This window comes from Gordionus sp. m RMFG-2023, chromosome 5 (genome assembly GCF_954871325.1).
Source record: "Gordionus sp. m RMFG-2023 chromosome 5, tfGorSpeb1-WG-v2, whole genome shotgun sequence".
Lineage (NCBI taxonomy): Eukaryota > Metazoa > Nematomorpha > Gordioida > Chordodea > Parachordodidae > Gordionus > Gordionus sp. m RMFG-2023.
This window is the reverse complement of record NC_088779.1, coordinates 19,418,545-19,436,186: the sequence shown is the minus strand read 5'-3', so window position 1 is coordinate 19,436,186 and position 17,642 is coordinate 19,418,545. Positions and strand designations below refer to the sequence as shown.

General features: G+C 28.6%; 1 protein-coding gene across 2 annotated transcripts in view; it reads left to right on the top strand.

Annotated features, from left to right (window-relative positions):
* LOC135930536 (acyl-CoA synthetase short-chain family member 3, mitochondrial-like) overlaps positions 1 to 17,642 on the top strand; it is a 42,370-nt gene that overhangs the window by 20,721 nt on the left and 4,007 nt on the right. Inside the window, exons 6-13 of one of the 2 annotated variants that reach the window (XM_065467342.1) lie at positions 3,322 to 3,498; positions 4,086 to 4,196; positions 9,220 to 9,260; positions 9,577 to 9,680; positions 9,770 to 10,167; positions 10,393 to 10,515; positions 14,527 to 14,626; positions 14,703 to 14,878. In XM_065467342.1, the coding sequence (XP_065323414.1) occupies positions 3,322 to 3,498; positions 4,086 to 4,196; positions 9,220 to 9,260; positions 9,577 to 9,680; positions 9,770 to 10,167; positions 10,393 to 10,515; positions 14,527 to 14,626; positions 14,703 to 14,878 (1,230 nt within the window). The remainder of the gene's footprint in view (positions 1 to 3,321; positions 3,499 to 4,085; positions 4,197 to 9,219; positions 9,261 to 9,576; positions 9,681 to 9,769; positions 10,168 to 10,392; positions 10,516 to 14,526; positions 14,627 to 14,702; positions 14,879 to 17,642) is intronic. The other variant, XM_065467343.1, reaches the window with a different exon arrangement.

Genomic DNA, 17,642 nt, shown 5'->3' with positions numbered 1-17,642 from the left:
TCCATTTTTGATCGGTCCTTTTTTTTTGATGGGGACTTTTCTTTCCTGATCTCATTTTTCTTCCTTTTTTGAATGGGAAACTGTTATCCTTATTATTTTCCAAATTTATTTAGGATTTTATGTTTCAATTACAATAATTTCTTCTTTATAAACATTTAAATCAAGATCTTATAATAGCTGCCATGTACCATATTGTAAACTTTAATGGGTTTAGTACCAAAGGCCAAACGGAGAGAGAGAAAAAAAGATCTGATACTACATAAAAATAAGAAAAGTTCTCATATTCTGACTTTTGAAAACTAAATCGCTCATTTTTCGAAGAGCCGATCAACATAATGAAATCCGAGCACCTAGACTAAAAAGGGTTCCTGTTCTTAACATTAAAAAAAAGATTTCGGTTCTTTAAATTTTGAAAAGTGAGTTCTGGTTCCAGTTTTTAAAGTTGACGCCCAAATTTTAATCTAATAGTGAAATGCCATTTTTTTAACATTGGTCTTTTTTGTTATTTTCTTAATTCTTAACTATCTCTCTTTAATTTTATATCCATTTTAATCTATATTTTTCACCTTTTCTTAATTTTTTTCTTCTCGTTTATTATTTCTTTTTCTCTTTTTTCATCTTTATCTTGTGGCTGGCGGCAAGTAATTAATCGTTTAGTAATAATGTACCTTTTAAAATTAAATAAATTTTAACTATAATACAATAATATAAGTGATTATTAAATAAAATTCATACACCTGCTCAAAAATAATATTTTTGTACAATCCGGTGAAAAATAAAAAAAGCAAATTTCTGCCGGAATAAACAGTCAGATTCATACTTTCGATCCATTCAAATATGTATTTCAAAAATTAATAATAATGTAATACACCTGTGACCTGACGCTCCGGTTAGTTTATTTTTTTGTAAAAATATGATTTTAATCTTTAAAAGTGTGTGGTATGTCAATTAGAGATCCGCAAAATGTCGGGCCAATTTTTTAAGGGCTGGGTCGGACCTAATATTTTTTAAAAAAATTCGGGCCGGTCGTGTCTTGGAATTTTTTATAAATTTATCTGAATTTATCAATTTTATGTTGAATTTTTTATGTAAAATAAAAATATTTGATTTTATATATAGAAACTAGACGTCATATAACATATATCGTTTATTTTGAGTAATTATAAAAATTAATTTCTATATGGGAAACGAAGAGATTCCTCAAAAATGGAGGCAGAGCTCTCTAGTTTCTATCTTCAAAAATAAAGGGATCCACACAATCGTCAAAATTACAGGGGCATAAAATTAATGTCACACTGTCTTAAACTTTACGAAAAAATAATAGAAAAAAGGTTAAGAGACATAATTAAAATATCAGAGACTCAGTTTGGCTTTATGCCTGGAAGATCAACAACTGATTCGATCCACGCAATTAGGCAAATAAGTGAAAAATACAGGGAAAAGAACAAAAATTACACATGGTCTTTCTTGATCTAGAAAAGGCCTTCGATAGAATCGCAAGAAAACATATCTGGTGGGCGCTACGCCACAAAAAGGTTCCCGAAAAATATATAAGAATAATACAGGATATGTATATGTGCCATACAACAATGGTCCGTAGCACAACTGGTACTTCAGCAGGCTTCACAATAGCCGAGGGAGTTCATCAAGGGTCGGCTCTCAGTCCACTTCTCTTCATAACAGTAATAGATGTATTAGCACAGTCTATACCACAAACAGTCCCGTGGAATATGATATTTGCAGATGATATTGTTATACTTGCCGAATCCAAGGATGAAATGAAAGAAAGATTAATGAGTCGGATAAATATTCTAGAAAAGCTCGGACTAAAAGTAAACAGAGAAAATACGGAGTATATGGTGATAGGAGGAGATGAAACAGAGAGCATTGATATAAATGAATGGCAGATATCGGTAATTGAAAGCTGCAAATATTTGGGCTCCACTATACAAACAAACGGCACAATAGAAAGAGATAAAGAGTAAAATTAATCAAGGGTGGTTAAAGTGGAGATTTTTATCTGGAGTGCTCTTTGACAAAAGAATCCCGCACAAATTGAAGAGAAAAATTTACAGTTCCATATAGCAACCAACTATTCTATATAGTTCGGAAACATGGCCAACCAAAGAATCAGAAGAGAGAAGTCTACAAACTATGGAGATGAGAATGCTGAGGATGATTTCTGGGGTATCAAGAAAGGATAAGGTGCAAGTACAAGAATTCTAGGAAGTTTAAAGTTAGTGCTTATTAAGACTATGATAATGGTGAACAGACTTAAGTGGTATGAGCACACAATGAGAAGACCTATGAACTATATAGGAAATAAATATGAGATATTGGAAGTGATGGGCAAACGTAAAAGAGGAAGGCCAAAACTACAATGGGGCCATAAAGTTAGAGCCACTATGAAGAAGTATAAATTAGATAAGAGAGATAGCATGAATAACATAAAGTGGAGAGATATTGAAGGAGCTTACCACCAGAAAAGATGAAAGCTATAAAGAAAAAGAAATTTTAAATAAATTCGGTCCGGGCTGGTAAATTTTTTAAAAAAAAAATTCGGGTTCAAACTGGGCTTGAAAAATTAAGCCCGATGCAGATCACTAATGTCCATATCGTGCTTCTTGTAAAAGAAACTATATGTTAATATCGTTTGTGATTATTGGGGACCTTTGAATTATCATATAATCGGTCTACGTATCATTATCATCATCATCCTTCTTGCCATTATTTTAAATTTAATCTTTAATTCTTGCTGTTATGTATATATCGTGTTTCCCAAAAGGAAAAATCTTACTGTTAATAACGTTTGTACTTGATCACGTGATAACCGGAATCGTTTTTCATAATAAACATATAATTGACTCTTTGTCTTTAAAAATTAAAAATTAATTATAGTTAGATAAATTTAATACAAAGTAGGCTAAATCATTGCCTTAGGTTTAATTTGATTTTTTAAAATCATAATTTCAATCAGAACACATTATTTTAGTTTTTATATAGTTTTCTCAATTATTTATGATCTTTTTTATAATAAGTTATTAATAAATACCTATGATATAGAAAGTCAAATATATATAACCTTTTATTACACGAAAATGGGATTGGGGGATTAGCTCATATGGTAGAGCGCTCGCTTAGCATGCGAGAGGTAAGGGGATCGATGCCCCTATCCTCCAAATTTTTTTCCATTTTTTTAGAGGTTTACAACGAATAACATTATTAATAGTTTTTTTTATAAAATGAGTGACCCTTATTAATTAATTCAATAGTTATTATAATAGTAATACATTGATAATTTTTTTAAATGTATGATATCAGGGTATAGTTCGGCCTTCAGCTGGATATGCAGTCGCTTTAAAGTGGTCAATGACAAATATATTTAACGTGCATCCTGGTGAAGTATTCTGGGCAGCATCTGATTTAGGCTGGGTTGTTGGCCATTCATATGCATGCTATGGACCATTATTAAATCGGAATACAACAATTCTTTATGAGGTTATTTGTTATATATTTTTCTGTATATATTTAAAATAATGAAGTAGATATACATTTCTTCCAATCAGTTTTTAAATTTAAAAATCGCCTACAATAAATGATTTAAAATTTAGAGAGTCCATCCCTATGATTCAATAACCCGTTACTATATATTCGATTCCAGCATGACCTACTTCTAACTATTTTTAAAACTGTTTTCCATTCTGGCCCGTAAAAGTATTTTGTCCGGCCTAAGACAATTTTTTAATGTTACCCGACCCGTCATATTTTAAAAATATTTTGACAATAGCGTCAGTCAAAAAAGTTTAAATAAAATAAAAGTTACTTATATTTAACATAGCGTCGCCTGATTATTTGAGGTGCTCTACTTGCTTTTTTATTAAAATGAGTAAAACGAGTTTGAAGTTTCAAATCTTTAGATTTAGTTGATTCTTATTTTAAAATTAATTGGATTTGGATGGTATTATTATTATCCAACTATGATAAGTTTTAAGATTTCTCTCACATATTCACCAAAAATTTATCTTTGATTGGCTACATTTATTAATATATGTACAAACTACAAATTATTTAATTTTTTTATTAAGGGTAAACCAATTGGTACACCAAATGCTGCAGCTTATTTTCGAATAATAGATAATCACAATGTATCATGTTTATTTGCAGCCCCCACTGCCATAAGAGCCATACGCAGAGAAGTTATTATTTTAAAATAAAGTGAATTTATCTCCGCTTTCCTAAACTGCTAAAATTTAAAGGGTTCTGTTTTTACTTTCTAGTTTATCTAATAATTTTTAAATCCATTTTGAATCTAAACGCACATAATTATCTTATAAAATTTAATTTATCTTATGATTACTTACTGAACAAGATTGTAAATAATAGTAAACTGATTGAAATTAATATTATAAAATTTTTACAGTTTTATAATATAAAATCGAGTTTTTATTTTAAAATTACATTATATTGGCTGGGCAATAATTAATTATATATGTAATTAACTATAATTACAATTCTTCTTTTATAATTAGTAAGTAATTAATTTCACTTAAGTTAGTAATTACAATTAATTAAATTTTCAGGCATGTAATTAGGAATAAACAGTTATAATTCATAATTACACTTATAATTCCTTTTCTTATTTAATTAATTTTATGGAAAATTGCAATATTTTATACATATTTTTGGCGGAAATGTAATGAGTGATTCTGAATATTTAATTTTTGATTTGGACTCGAACGATGAAATTGCTCTTCAAATACATTCTTACATTCAATAGAAGATAAATCGAAACTGTCAATATTATCCAATTTTATTTAAAATAACTTATAAAATGATAAAAACACAAGCACTGCTTGTGCACACTGCAATCAAATCGTAAAGGCCACAATTAACCCACCATTAATTTCCTAAAATATTTAAAAGTATATTTATTTGAATATTAAATTTTTGTTCCTAATCTTGTTCTCTTAGAGAAAACATTCTTTACCACAATTAAATTATTAAAAATATTATTTTATGGATCATTAAAGGCAAATATTGAACCTACTTTACATGAATTTGTTTCAAAGTCATCCAAAATAAGTCATCAAGTGCTAATGATTTTAATTGTAAATTTTGTTATAATAAGTGTACTGCATTGTTGTCTTCATCAACATCTGTAGAAAGACTATTTAGCTTTTCAACTTTCCTAAATAAGTATTATAGACAAGTTTAAATAACAAACTCGAAATATAGATATATTTAAAGAAAATATACGTTTTAAATATTAGTTAAAAATATATTCAATATGATTTGTTAATAATGGTAGAAAAAGATTTTCATATATTTATGCCCATACAGTGGCCCCTACACTTTCTGAGCGATGGAAACAAAATACCCCCTGAAAAATACCCCTCCCCCCTTCGAAAATATGCTTAATTATTTTTTGACAACCATAAATTTGAAAAATAATTTTTATTGCATCAATTTTTAATATAAAATATAAATAAAATGTAAAAAATATGTGTTTTAAAATATTATTTTTAAATTAATAATTTAGACAAATTAGGGGAAGAGAAAGCGAAAGAATTTATAATTTCGCCAATGTTTAATTGTTTAAATAAAAATTTTTTATTGATAAAATGGTTAAATTATTAAGAAATAGATCTTTCATGGTACTACGAAATCTTGTTTTACTTCTTATGACCCTTTCGGCAGTACATGAGGTAGTAGGAATGGTTAATAAATATTTATATAAATCTGTTATAGGGAAAGCAGAAAAATTTAAAAGTAGACGATAAGGTAAAATAAACGAATAGTAATCTGAATCATAAGTCTCAGAATTATCAACATCAGAAGAAGGAGGTAAATCATGTATTAGTAAAAATATTTTAATTAAATAAATTTACAAATCTCAGACTGACAGATTCTTTATTCTAGGTCACGTGTATATAATTACACCCCCCCCCCCCCCACCCGTTTTAGCCATCTTATTATAAGATAAGTATAAACAATTAAATATTTAATAAAAAAAATTACTTTGCTATTCGTCCAATTTTGAGAAATATTCTTAAAAGTACTATTTCAAAGCTTTTCTTTATTTCGTTAAAATTAAGCCCATTATGGCTTTTTCTAATGTGGTCTGTCCATTTATCATCTCTTGTATTATTATGGCATGTGCATATTAATTTAGCTTTGTATTTTTTAATATTTTTAAGCATATTTTGATATTGGAAAAATTTTTTATGATAAGAAATCTAGGAATACAACCTAATTTGCTAAACATGGACCAAAATTTATTAAAATATAAAAATAAGACCCCTCCTTCAAAGGAATTGAAATTATGTAATTATAATTACTCTAGAAAATTACGATTTCATATAATTAATTACCGTTTTTAGAAAAGGAAATAGTAATAAATATGTCTGAGTAACTATCCTCATCCCATCCCTGTAGTGAACTTATAAAAATCTATGACGAAGCCTCCATAAAAGCAAGGGAAGCATTGCTTCCCTTGTACTTTATTTTTAAAATGTTTCTAAATATTGCTATAATCTTTATGCTACGTTAATAAAATGAATACTATTATTAATTATTATTTTATTACCTTAAAAAATTAATATAATTTTTACTATGTTAAAAAATTAATATTATTTTTATTACGTTAAAAAATTAATACTATTATTACCGCATTATTATTTTATTACCTTAAAAAATTAATGTAATTCTTATTTCTTACTATGTTAAAAAAATTAATATTATTTTATTACGTTAAAAAATTAATATTATTTTTACTATGTTAAAATAAATATACATGCTGGAAGCAGATATAAAATTGATTTATTTTTATTAATAAATAAAGAGAAAATCAGAGACCGCCGTGTTATCATTGCACGCCCCAGCCCGGATTTGAAAAAATCGGTCTGGCCCGACCCTGGTTTATTTACAGGCGTGGTCAGCTTTAAAAAGAAATTTCCACCCGATATGTTTAAAAAAAATTTAGGCAAGAGGGTATAAATTTTTTTACTACCATGGTTTAAAAAAAATATATATACCCATTCGGTATTTTACGAATCGTTTTTCAGTAAATATGAACCTTTATATAATAACTTTTCAAATTATCTTCTATCCCCAATGTCGTAAAAGGAGTGAATTGAGTTGAATCACTACACTTTATATTCGACTGGTCGATGGTAACCCTTATTTCCTTTTCCACTTGTAATTTAATATAGTCATGTATCAGTCATTTTGCGTTCTCTCTGGCAACATACGTAATTTCCTGAATTTGAGACAGAGAAAAGAGAGATAAAAGATACTTGCATAAAATGAATTTTTCCCTTAAAAAGTGTATTATATTTGAATATTGAGTGTATTTTTGTTGCATTTTGACAATTATTAGTTTGATAATTGATTGAATAAGATTTTACTTAAATATTTTCTAAGAATCGGAAAAATGGATAGAAAATATGATAAGTGAAAGAATGTATATTGTTTTATAAACACAATTTTTAAATGCATTTTATTTATTTCAATAGATAATAACGAGTTAAAATATTTACCTTAAATATATTCGCCCCCCCCTCTTGGATTTATTTTAAAAAAATAAGGCACGGCCCGTGTACCCTGGACATGTTTAGGGCCAGGCTGCAGGTGTCTGGAGATAATCATGCTAATATATTGTGTAATTTTACTTTTAAAAAAATAAGCGTTGGGGAAGCAAATAAAAAATGTTTATTTTTTTCATCCATTGCCGCCGCCGAATCATCCAAACGTAACATATATTCGCCATTAGAAAATTTATATCTCAGACAAAAAATATCTCTTGATATATGTAGATTTAATTTTATCTCCATCCTCGGCTCTATGCCTAACAAAATAATTTCAAATATATATATTTTTAAATGTTTTGAATATTTGAAATGGAAAATTTAAATAAAGATAATATAAAATAAATAAATAAAAAAGAAATTTTATTTTTTTCATAAAAAATTTCTTCTTTTTTAAAAACAATAATTAATTTAAAATTTCGAATAATTGCAATTGTGATAATTTAGCGCAATCAATTTTGATGCTTAGAAATTTATCATTCAAAAAGGAATACCAAAACCAATTTTACAAAACTTGAAAATCAAAACTTACATTCGTAATTTTTCTACTGATTAATATTAGATGTGAATTTCCTAATTTTCTATATTGTTGGTCATGCCTATTATCCTCAAAGGAAAAATGTGGCTGCGGTAAAAAAATTAACCTATTTGCAATCAATGATTTAATTAAAAACATTTGGCGAAAATCGAATTGAAAATATGATAGATTCGATGCTCAAATTATCAATAAAAATTTTACTCAAAACAAAAGCGAATTCCGTTTATTTATAAATCTTAATATTTTGTATGGTTCAATTAATAAATTTTTTTTTCAATTGCTTCTCTAGTATAAAACTTGATGCTTCGTCAAAAAATACCCTTTGCTTTGTTATTGTTATAAATGTTGAAAAGTGATGTTTCTAATTAAATTTAAATAATAATAAGAATAAGTATAAAAATATAAAATTAGTTTAAATAAATTATAATATTAATTAAAATAAATTATAATATTAATTAAAATAAGTTATAATATAAATTAAATTATACAATATTAGAATATCGAATGACTCTTTATAAAATATATTGCGATTTGTATGTCTACTTTTACTTATTTCACTATATTTTGTGTTCAAATTATTCTTATTTTATATTTATAAATTTTTTATATGTATATATATATAAGATATATTTTGCAAGTAAATTATCACTAAATAATTATTTAATAAAGTGTAATAATATTATATTGTAATTTGAAAAAATATTTCGGGCCGGGCCGGCAAAACCTTTTAAAAAATATTTCGGGTTCGGGCCGGGCCGGCAAAACCTTTTAAAAAATATTTCGGGTTCGGATCGGGCCGGCAAAACCTTTTAAAAAATATTTCGGGTTCGGGCCGGGCCGGCAAAACCTTTTAAAAATATTTCGGGTTCGGGCCGGGCCGGCAAAACCTTTTAAAAAATATTTCGGGTTCGGATCGGGCCGGCAAAATTTTTTAAAAAAAATTTCGGGCCTGGCTTGAAAAATTAGGCCCGATGCAGATTACTAATTTGAAATAAAAATATAAAATATAAGGTTTAATAATATATTATTGATCGGCCACGCTAAATTAAAAGTTATCGATGTAGAAGTCCCTATTTTAAAATGTATTTTTTTTAGGATCCGGAAGCCCTGCAAAGCCGCAATTATGATTTGAAAAGGTATTTAATATCTTTTTTAAAGTTCATTGCCTCATTGTATGTTATTGCTCTGGAGTTTAAGACAACTTGAAGTTAACTTAATATGAAAATAATGTTGCCTTTAAGCGGTGTGTAAAAATGTTTATTCTAAAAAACATAAATTGTTTTTATGAAAGAAACGTTGTACTCATCTCTCTTTATAATCATTTTTTTAAATTAAGATCTAACGGGTTGGCTCAATTTAAGTAAATCGATGGTAGTGACACATAAAAATATTTTGAATGCATTTTTATTTTAATTTAGGCTGATGAATTAAGTAAAATATGTATTTTTAAAGTTTGAAGTCAATATTTTTAGCCGGAGAACACTGTGATCATGGAACTTTAGAATGGGCGAAGGCAAAGTTTGGTGTCCCAGTTATAGATCATTGGTGGCAATCAGGTATATTATTTCTTCTATATAAAAAGAAAGAAAAGAAATATTATCAAAGATATAATAGAAACTATTTTAATTATTCCATTTTTTTTAAGAGACAGGATGGCCTGTGACTGCATGCTGCTTAGGCTTAATGGATAAAGATGATATAAAAAATATACGACGCGGTGTGTCTGGGAAACCAGTACCTGGCTGGGACGTGAAAATATATTACTCCCATAAACCTAAATCAAATAATTTTGTCACCACCACAAATGGCCCCTCTTTAATTGCCGATTTATATCTCAATAAGGTAAATGTTAGAGACTCAGTCGATGAAAGCAGACCTTTGGAAAAAAGAGTCGTTATGGATGATGATAAATCTGATGTGAATATTTTACAAGATGAAAAATTGGGTAGAATACTGATAAAATTACCCCTCCCTCCTGGGTTTATGACCACATTATGGAAATCAGATGACTACTTTACTAAATTGTATTTCTCCAATTATCATGTAATAAATAAATAAAAGATCTTATTTTCTTTTTAACTTATAATGAATTTGGGAGGCCATTTTATGGTATGCCGTTTTATTTTTGCGAGTACTCAAATTTTTATCTATTTTGAGATAGACTAATTTATTATTATTTCTATAATCTTCATATTTTATATATATTATTACTCTTTATCTTTAAATTTTATTAAATCGAATTTTATTTGGAAAAAAATATTTTTTAAGGGGTATTATGATACTTACGATGCCGGAAAAATTGATGAAGATAATTTTGTATCAGTTATGTCTAGGATCGACGATGTTATGAATGTGGCCGGGCACCGACTGTCTGCCGCAGCAATTGAAGAAGTTTTTATAATTTTTTAATGGTTTATAAAATTAAGATGTTATTTAGAAGTAAACCAGGATAATTTTAAATATAAAATCATGTTTGTCTGATCTATTAAACCTAATCAGCTCGGATTTAATATTCATGGAAAATGTGAGGCTCCACCCCATTCATGTCATCCTCCTAATACAAGATACTACATTTTGATTTACGAACTGCTTTTGGCTCACTTAGAAGGAAATAATTTATACCTTCTTCTGCGAAACATACCCAGAATATTCAACTTAGCTCTAATGTTACAACCAGTCTACTTTTTAAGTTTTCCAATTAAATCATTCCCTCTAAGCAAAGTAATCGCATAGATGCTCATTAACGCTTGCATTATTTTCCAGAGCACATAATTAATCGTAAATAAAATCTCCACTAATAGTGATCTTAAATTGAAATGGTATCTTGATAATGGTACACCTATTAATAAAATAAGATATTATTTACTATATATCTTATAAATAAAAACTTTTCTACAAATTTAAAGATAAGATATATTTTTAGAATTGAGATTTTCTTATATTTTTAAGTAGCGCGCTTTCTTTTTTGGTAGCGATAGCTAATAGCTCGCTACTTTTTTTCCAATTATTTATTTTTTAGCGCGCTCCTTTTTTTGAAATTAAATAAGTAGCGCTCTAGCTACTTTTACATGAAAATTTAAATATAATATCATAATTAATTATAATTTTTATAATTTATTATTTAATTTTGAAATTGAAATTGAAATTTATATTTTAAATTTATACTATAAACCTAAATCATTTGGTTTAAATAATTTAAAATGTCATCGCAAATGGATATCCAAATCGATGTAAGTGAGTCAGACAATGATGATATTAATGAAATGGAAGGTACCATGGAAGAAAATGTTCTTGATAACAATAATACAAATTTTTCATTTCCAAAATTTGAAAAATATTTTCAAAGTAATATAAAACAAAAGGTGGCTACAAATTTATTTGTTCAAACTGTAAAAAAATATATCCTCAAATAAATACAGTAGCTATAACGTCAAAAAACACCTAAAGGTAATGGTCATAGATTTTAATAATATTTTTATTTTGTAAGAATGTTTATGCCAACAGTTTTAAAGAGATAGAAAAACATCTTAATAATTTTGATATAGGGGGACTACCCAAAAAGACCAATTCAATTCAATTCAAGCTAAATTGATTAATAATATTGTACATGTTAATATTTCTCAGGCTGATAAAGTTATTGTCGATTTTATAATTGATACAATTCAACCAATGTCATTGATTGATAATCCATCATTTACCATGATGATTAAAACTCTATCATCTGGTACAACAATTCTTTGTCACCAAATCAGGGCCATAGATACGGGGGCGCCCCCATTTTTTTGGCCTCCCAAACCTGCCCCCCCCCCCAAAAAAAAAATTTCCTTCCCAAATTTAAACAAAAAGTGGAGTGCTATAACATGAGAGCTCAAAAGCTCAATAAAATTTAATAACAATTTGCCATGATAAAATTCTTAATCTAAGTAAGGATACTGAGATAACAAAATTTTGGATAGCCAACAAATTAACCGTAATCGTTATTATATTATATCAATATTTGATTTGATGCTATTTCTTAGCATACAGAAACCTTTCCGTGGGACTGGTTCAACAAAAATTACTGATGCTGCAAAAGATGAAAACATAATTTATTCTTCTGGACTATTTATAGCAATGTTTTCATACACCATCCAAGAAGATCCTGAATTAAATAAAATTATGAAATTAATATCCAAAAATGCCCAATATACATCACCCCAGATTCAAAACGAAGTAATATCTATTATGGCAGATATGGTGCTTGAAATATCTCAGATAAATATAACAAAAGCGAGTGCCTTTTTTTGTCTTAAGGCTGATGAGGCAAAAGATGCATCAGATTGTGAAAACCTGAGCATAATTATTCGTTATATTATTTCTGGAGAAATCCAAGAAAATTTAATAGGAATTATTAATTTACAATGTCTTTCTGCTGAAAGCATTACTTATTGCATTTTAAAGCATCTGAATGAAAAAACGCCTACAAATTTCAAGATTTTTTAGTCAAAACCAAATTACAAATTGTGAAAAAGACATCAATTGAAGTTCTTTAAAAAAGAATTTTTATGAAATTATTGATTACTTTGTTGTTCGTTTTTTATATAGATTTACACAAGATGATTATAATCATCTATCATTTGTCCCCCCTTCTGATTATTTTATAGCAGATAAAATGGCCCCATTAAAATCATTGTCAAACTTAATAAAATTGTTACATCATGAAATGAAAATAGCAAAAGAATTATTAGCTGCAGAGGTTAAAGAAACACATAATTTTGGAAATATTCTAAATATTATGTATAAAAAAATATCATCTTGCATTTAAGGAGTTGTATAAATGCTATTCAGCAGCCATCATCATTAGGGTATCAACGGCTTCTTGCGAGGCTTCATTTTTTACACTAAAGAGTTATATTGAGCACTAGAAAATCGATGAAATCAACGTAAACAAAATTTAATATTAATGGCTTATGAAAAAAGAATAACACATAATTTATCTTTTAATTCATTTATGTTAAAATTTAAAAAAAATCGTTGTATTTATAGTATTTTGTAAATTCATATTTTAGTATTTTTGTATTCAAATGCACCAGACACTAATGATTGAGATAGCAGACAAAGATGCCCTAGTTAGAAGCATAAAAACAACTATTACTGATAATTTTTCTGAAATAAAGGATACTAATATAATAGAAAATCTTCTAGGCGAGTTTTTTAAATCTTAAAATACTCAAATGAGTATTTTTGATTTTTGATAATTTTTTTTATATTAAAAATATGTATATAAAATTAAATACTGCCTTGCCCTCAAGTGAGTGTTGAGAGATTATTAGTAAGGTGAAATTTATACTTTCTGATTGTCGCTCTAGACTTGGTGATGATAGTATAGAAATGATTTTATTATTAAAATGCAATAAAATAAATAAAAAATGAATATTACCATAAATAGTTATTTTTATTACATAAATTATAGTCTTTTTACAAAAATTTTTTAATAATCAGAACTAACTATATTTAAATATTTTTAAATGTTGATTTTTATGTATTATATATTATGCAATTACATTATAAGCAAAAAATAAAGCAAATTTATTTCTAAATTTTTTTTATAAAAAGAAGCCAAAAATACTTTTAAAAAACAGTAGCTAATATCTCGCTATTTTTTTTTGAAGGGTAGCGATAACGGCAGCGCGCTACTTTTAAAAGTAGGGTTTAACAACTCTGAGTTTTAATAATCGGGATAAGTGAATATTCTGATTAAAACACTTTAAAAAAATTTATTCATAGATTTTTATTATTCCATTATCTTATATTATAAAAAAATAATAATAAAAAAATCAATGTAAATATTGGATTGTATCGGTGCTGCTTGAAATAAATATCGGACCAGATCTATGAAAAAATTGTGGATTGATGCACCCCTATTTCTTTTACAAAGGTTTTCAGCCCGACTCGTAATAATTTTGAAAGAAGAATACAAAATTTATCTAATTGTATGCTTCCAAAAAAATTTACTGCAGGCCCAGCCCATAAATATATTTTTCCTAAGGTCCCTGACCCGTGGGCAGATGGTTCAATGCCTTTATTCCGGGCACCAGGGTTCGCTATACCTCGGTCTCAATTTTAAATTAAACTAGCATTAATTCGAAAACAAACTGATCTTTAATATTTACATTGGGATTGCACTAGTGGTTCCGGTAGACATACTATAGTTTTTCAAGAACTCATAAGTGATCCCATTGCACCAAGGTAATATTTATGGTACTGCCTACCTTTGAAATATATAATTTAGTAATCTATAGAGGATTTTGAGGTGGACTTGACATGTTAATGTAATAAATATGAGCTTCAAAAAAGAATATAAGTTGTAATTAAAATACATTGCCAATAAAAATATGGTTAAATATTTTTTTTATAATTTAGGCCATTATGGAAAATACTGACCTAGCAGAATGTGCTGTCATTGCTGTTCCGGATGCATTAAAAGGGCATGTTCCTTTAGCGTTTTGCGTTCCTAACCATGGTAATATAACTCTCCCATTATTAAAAAAATTCTAAGTTGAAATTTAACTTTTATTATTTGTTTAAAATAAACTAAGGTGTAAACAAAACCAATGAATTATTGATCCTAGACACGATAAAAATTGTTAGAGATGTAATGGGACCGGTTGCCTCATTAAAGCTAATTTGCATTGTGCCAAAACTACCCAAGACTCGCTCTGGTAAAGTTTCTAGGCTCACAATGACTGCTTTAGCGATTGATAAGCCATTCGAAGTTAATTTTAAATGTTCTTTTATTATTTAAATTTTATTCTTAAACGCAGATTTTTATTTAGTACATTTATCCATCACACGTCCCTTCAATTTCGCATTCCGATCCCTCCTCTGTTTTCTCACAATATTATTTATTTCTATCATAATATTTTGTTGGAGTAATTAGTCGGTTTCTGACTTTTGGAGATACCTCACGCATTCTTCTAATAATTCGCCACATTTATCTAATAACTCGCGTCTCTTTTTAAAAATCATAAATTATAGAAAATATAGACAGACCTTTCATCCAGATTAATAGACACTGCCAAATGGACATTAGGCTTGACAAGGGGAGACAACAAATCATACAAAGAACTATGGTGGTGGAATGAAGATGTACAAATCACTATAAAGAAGAAAAATGCCCTATATAAAATATGGAACAAATCAAAAAACCCAGATGACAAGACAAATTACAAAAAATCCAAGAAAATAACTACAAAGGAGGTGGCTAGGGCCAAAGCTATGGCATACGATGACATGTATGAAGAACTACATACCAAAGAAGGGCAAAATAAAAAATACAGATTAGCCAAACAGCGAGAAAAGAATTAGGGATATAAACGGAGCTCCGAAAGTAATAAAAAATAAAGATAAGAAATTGATAATAAAGGAAAAAGAAATAATGAATGGATGGGAAGAATATTTTCAGGAGATTCTCAACTTTAATCCCGACATACTACATCTAGACGAACACTCCCCATGTCAAAACCTTATACAACCAATAACAGAACAAGAAATAATCACATGTCTCAAGCATATGAAAAACAACAAAGCTAGGGGTCCAGATGATATTCCAATAGAAAGCCTTAAAGCGCTAGGAGATGATGGAATCTCTCACAAATCTGTACAATAAAATACTTGGAAATGAAGAGGTTCCCCAAAAATGGAGGCAGAGCTATCTAGTTCCTATCTTCAAAAATAAAGGGTATCCACACAATTGTCAAAATTACAGGGGCATAAAACTAATGTCACACTGTCTAAAACTATACGAAAAAATAATAGAAAAAAGATTAAGAGACATAATCGAAATAGGAGAGACTCAGTTTGGCTTTATGCCTGGAAGATCAACAACTGATGCTATCCACGCAATTAGTCAAATGAGTGAAAAATACATGGAAAAGAACAAAAAGCTACACATGGTCTTTCTCGATCTAGAAAAGGCCTTCGATAGAATCCAAAGAAAACTTATCTGGTGGGCGCTATGCCACAAAAAGGTTCCCGAAAAATATATAAGAATAATACAGGATATATATATGGGCCATACAACAATGGTCCGTAGCACAACTGGTAATTCAACAGGCTTCGCAATAGCCGAGGGAGTTCATGTCGGTTCTCAGCCCACTTCTCTTCATAACAGTAATAGATGTATTAGCACAGTCTATACCACAAACAGTCCCGTGGAATATGATATTTGCAGATGATATTGTTATACTTGCCGAATCCAAGGATGAAATGAAAGAAAGATTAGTGAGTCGGATAAATATTCTAGAAAAGCTCGGGCTAAAAGTAAACAGAGAAAATACGGAGTATATGGTGATAGGAGGAGATGAAATAGAGAGCATTGATATAAATGAATGGCAGATATCGGCAATTGAAAGCTGCAAATATTTGGGCTCCACTATACAAACAAACGGCACAATAGAGAAAGAGATAAAGAGTAAAATTAATCAAGGGGGGTTAAAGTAGGGATCTTTATCTGGAGTGCTCTGACAAAAGAATCCCACACAAATTGAAGGGAAAAATTTACAGTTTCCAACCAACTATTCTATATAGTTCGGAAACATGGCCAACCAAAGAATCAGACGAGAGAAGTCTACAAACTATGGAGATGAGAATTCTTAGGATGATTGCTGGGGTAACAAGAAAGATAAGGTGCGAAGTACAAGAATACTAGGAAGTTTAAAGGTAGTGCCCATTAAAACTAAGATAATGGTAAACAGACTTAGGTGGTATGGGTATAAATTGAGAAGTCCTATGAACTACATAGGAAATAAAGTTGAGAGTTTGGAAGTGATGGGTAAACGTAAAAGAGGAAGGCTAAAACTTCAATGGGGCTATAAAGTTAGAGCCAATATGAAGAAGTATATATTAGATAAAAGAGATAGTATGAATAACATAAAGTGGAGAGAGATATTGAAGGAGCTTACCACCAGAAAAGGTGAAAGCTAAAGAGAAAAAAAATATAACTTGTTATATTTTTGGAAAGGCTATAACTTTATCTGTAATTCGATTAAATTAAATTAAATATTGACAGATAACTAGTTACCCATGACTAGCTACCTTTATAGAGTCTACCTAATTATATGTACTTGTTTTAAAATGTAATTTTTAAATATGACTGTAACTGTAACATTTTTTTTCACTAATTTCCCAGGTTACTCAAATTCACCAATTTTTGAAAAATCTAGCAAACTGGAACTCGTTACTTTTTAGTGATTTAAATTTAACAAAAAGTAATTTTCACAACATCTAATATTATCTTCATTGGCCATATCTCGCCCACACATATGTGAATTCTTCAAATCAGAAAGAAACTCATTTTCGTTAAAATTTTCCAAACAAATATATATCGCGTTTGTCATTTGCACATTTCCATGCAACACCATTACTTTATCGACTTATTTCTTGCAACAGATAAATTAAATCGATCCTAGCAAGATCGTTTCCGCCTGACCAAATGCATGGTTCTTTCATATTTTACACCCTTTGCATCATCTTTATTT